The sequence below is a fragment of the Belonocnema kinseyi genome, chromosome 7 (genome assembly GCF_010883055.1).
Source record: "Belonocnema kinseyi isolate 2016_QV_RU_SX_M_011 chromosome 7, B_treatae_v1, whole genome shotgun sequence".
NCBI lineage: Eukaryota > Metazoa > Arthropoda > Insecta > Hymenoptera > Cynipidae > Belonocnema > Belonocnema kinseyi.
In genome coordinates, this window is record NC_046663.1 from 4,489,431 (window position 1) to 4,490,361 (window position 931).

A 931-nucleotide genomic window follows, 5' to 3' on the forward strand; every position below is an offset into this window, starting at 1 on the left:
TAGTTTTAAAACCCAGCATAATATTTTTGAATAAAGTGAATTGATTTTGAGTAATCTTTGTTTTTTTTAAGGTTGCTCAAATTATTTTGAAATGTAAAATAGTTCGCGTTTTAGGTGGCGCTGTTCGCAGGGTATTATGTAGGTACTCTACAGGTGTATATTTAGGACAGTTAATATTTCTGAGAGAAAGAATCGTCTCTTTTGAACAATTTTGTAAACAATCACGTTATAATGTAATTTTATTGTATACAGTTGATGTAATTTAATAGTATGTTATCCATAAATTGAAAAAACATCAGCACATTCTTCCCACAGATTTAGGTTTATTAGTTCGCATGTAAAGAGAATTGTACAGATTCTTTTAGAAACTTTTTGCGGGATTTCAGTCGCAGAATTGATATTATGTAAATTTTTGTTTACGTATCGTTTATAATTTAAATGAAAACTTTTGAAGGAACTTTGTGCATAATATTTTATGCTAGACATGTCATAATATTAAGACAGAGACTATAAACTGTTAAAAAAATTTGTGATTTTACAACACTTTACTATTCAAAATGTAATGTAAAATTAAAATTGAGGCATTTTAAATAAAGTTTTGTTAAGTAATTCTTCGAGATTAGAGTAAATGAGTATTGTAAATTTGAAAATTGTGCGCCTGCGGCATCGTTTCATGTGAAATTACGATGCATCATATGTTTTTTTTTCCCAAGTTTCAAGGGTTGAAAATTCAATTTTCATTTTCCTTAAATTTTCAACTGTTGGAAATTACATTTGCAGTGTTCTTCAACATTAAATTTTTTAATTTTCTAATGTTGAAAATTCATTCATCAGTTTTCTCCAAGTTTCAACATTTGAAAATTCAGTTTTCATCAATTTTCAACAGTTGAATTTTCTAACATTTTAAATTAAATTATCAGTTTTCTTCATG

At 26.7% G+C, this 931-nt stretch overlaps 1 protein-coding gene across 1 annotated transcript in view; it reads right to left on the reverse strand.

Annotated features, from left to right (window-relative positions):
• Positions 1 to 473: 473 nt before the first annotated feature.
• The window catches only part of LOC117175928, a 24,684-nt gene continuing 24,226 nt past the window's right edge, over positions 474 to 931 (reverse strand). Inside the window, exon 3 of the mRNA XM_033365778.1 lies at positions 474 to 514. Within this exon, the coding sequence (XP_033221669.1) occupies positions 474 to 514 (41 nt within the window). The remainder of the gene's footprint in view (positions 515 to 931) is intronic.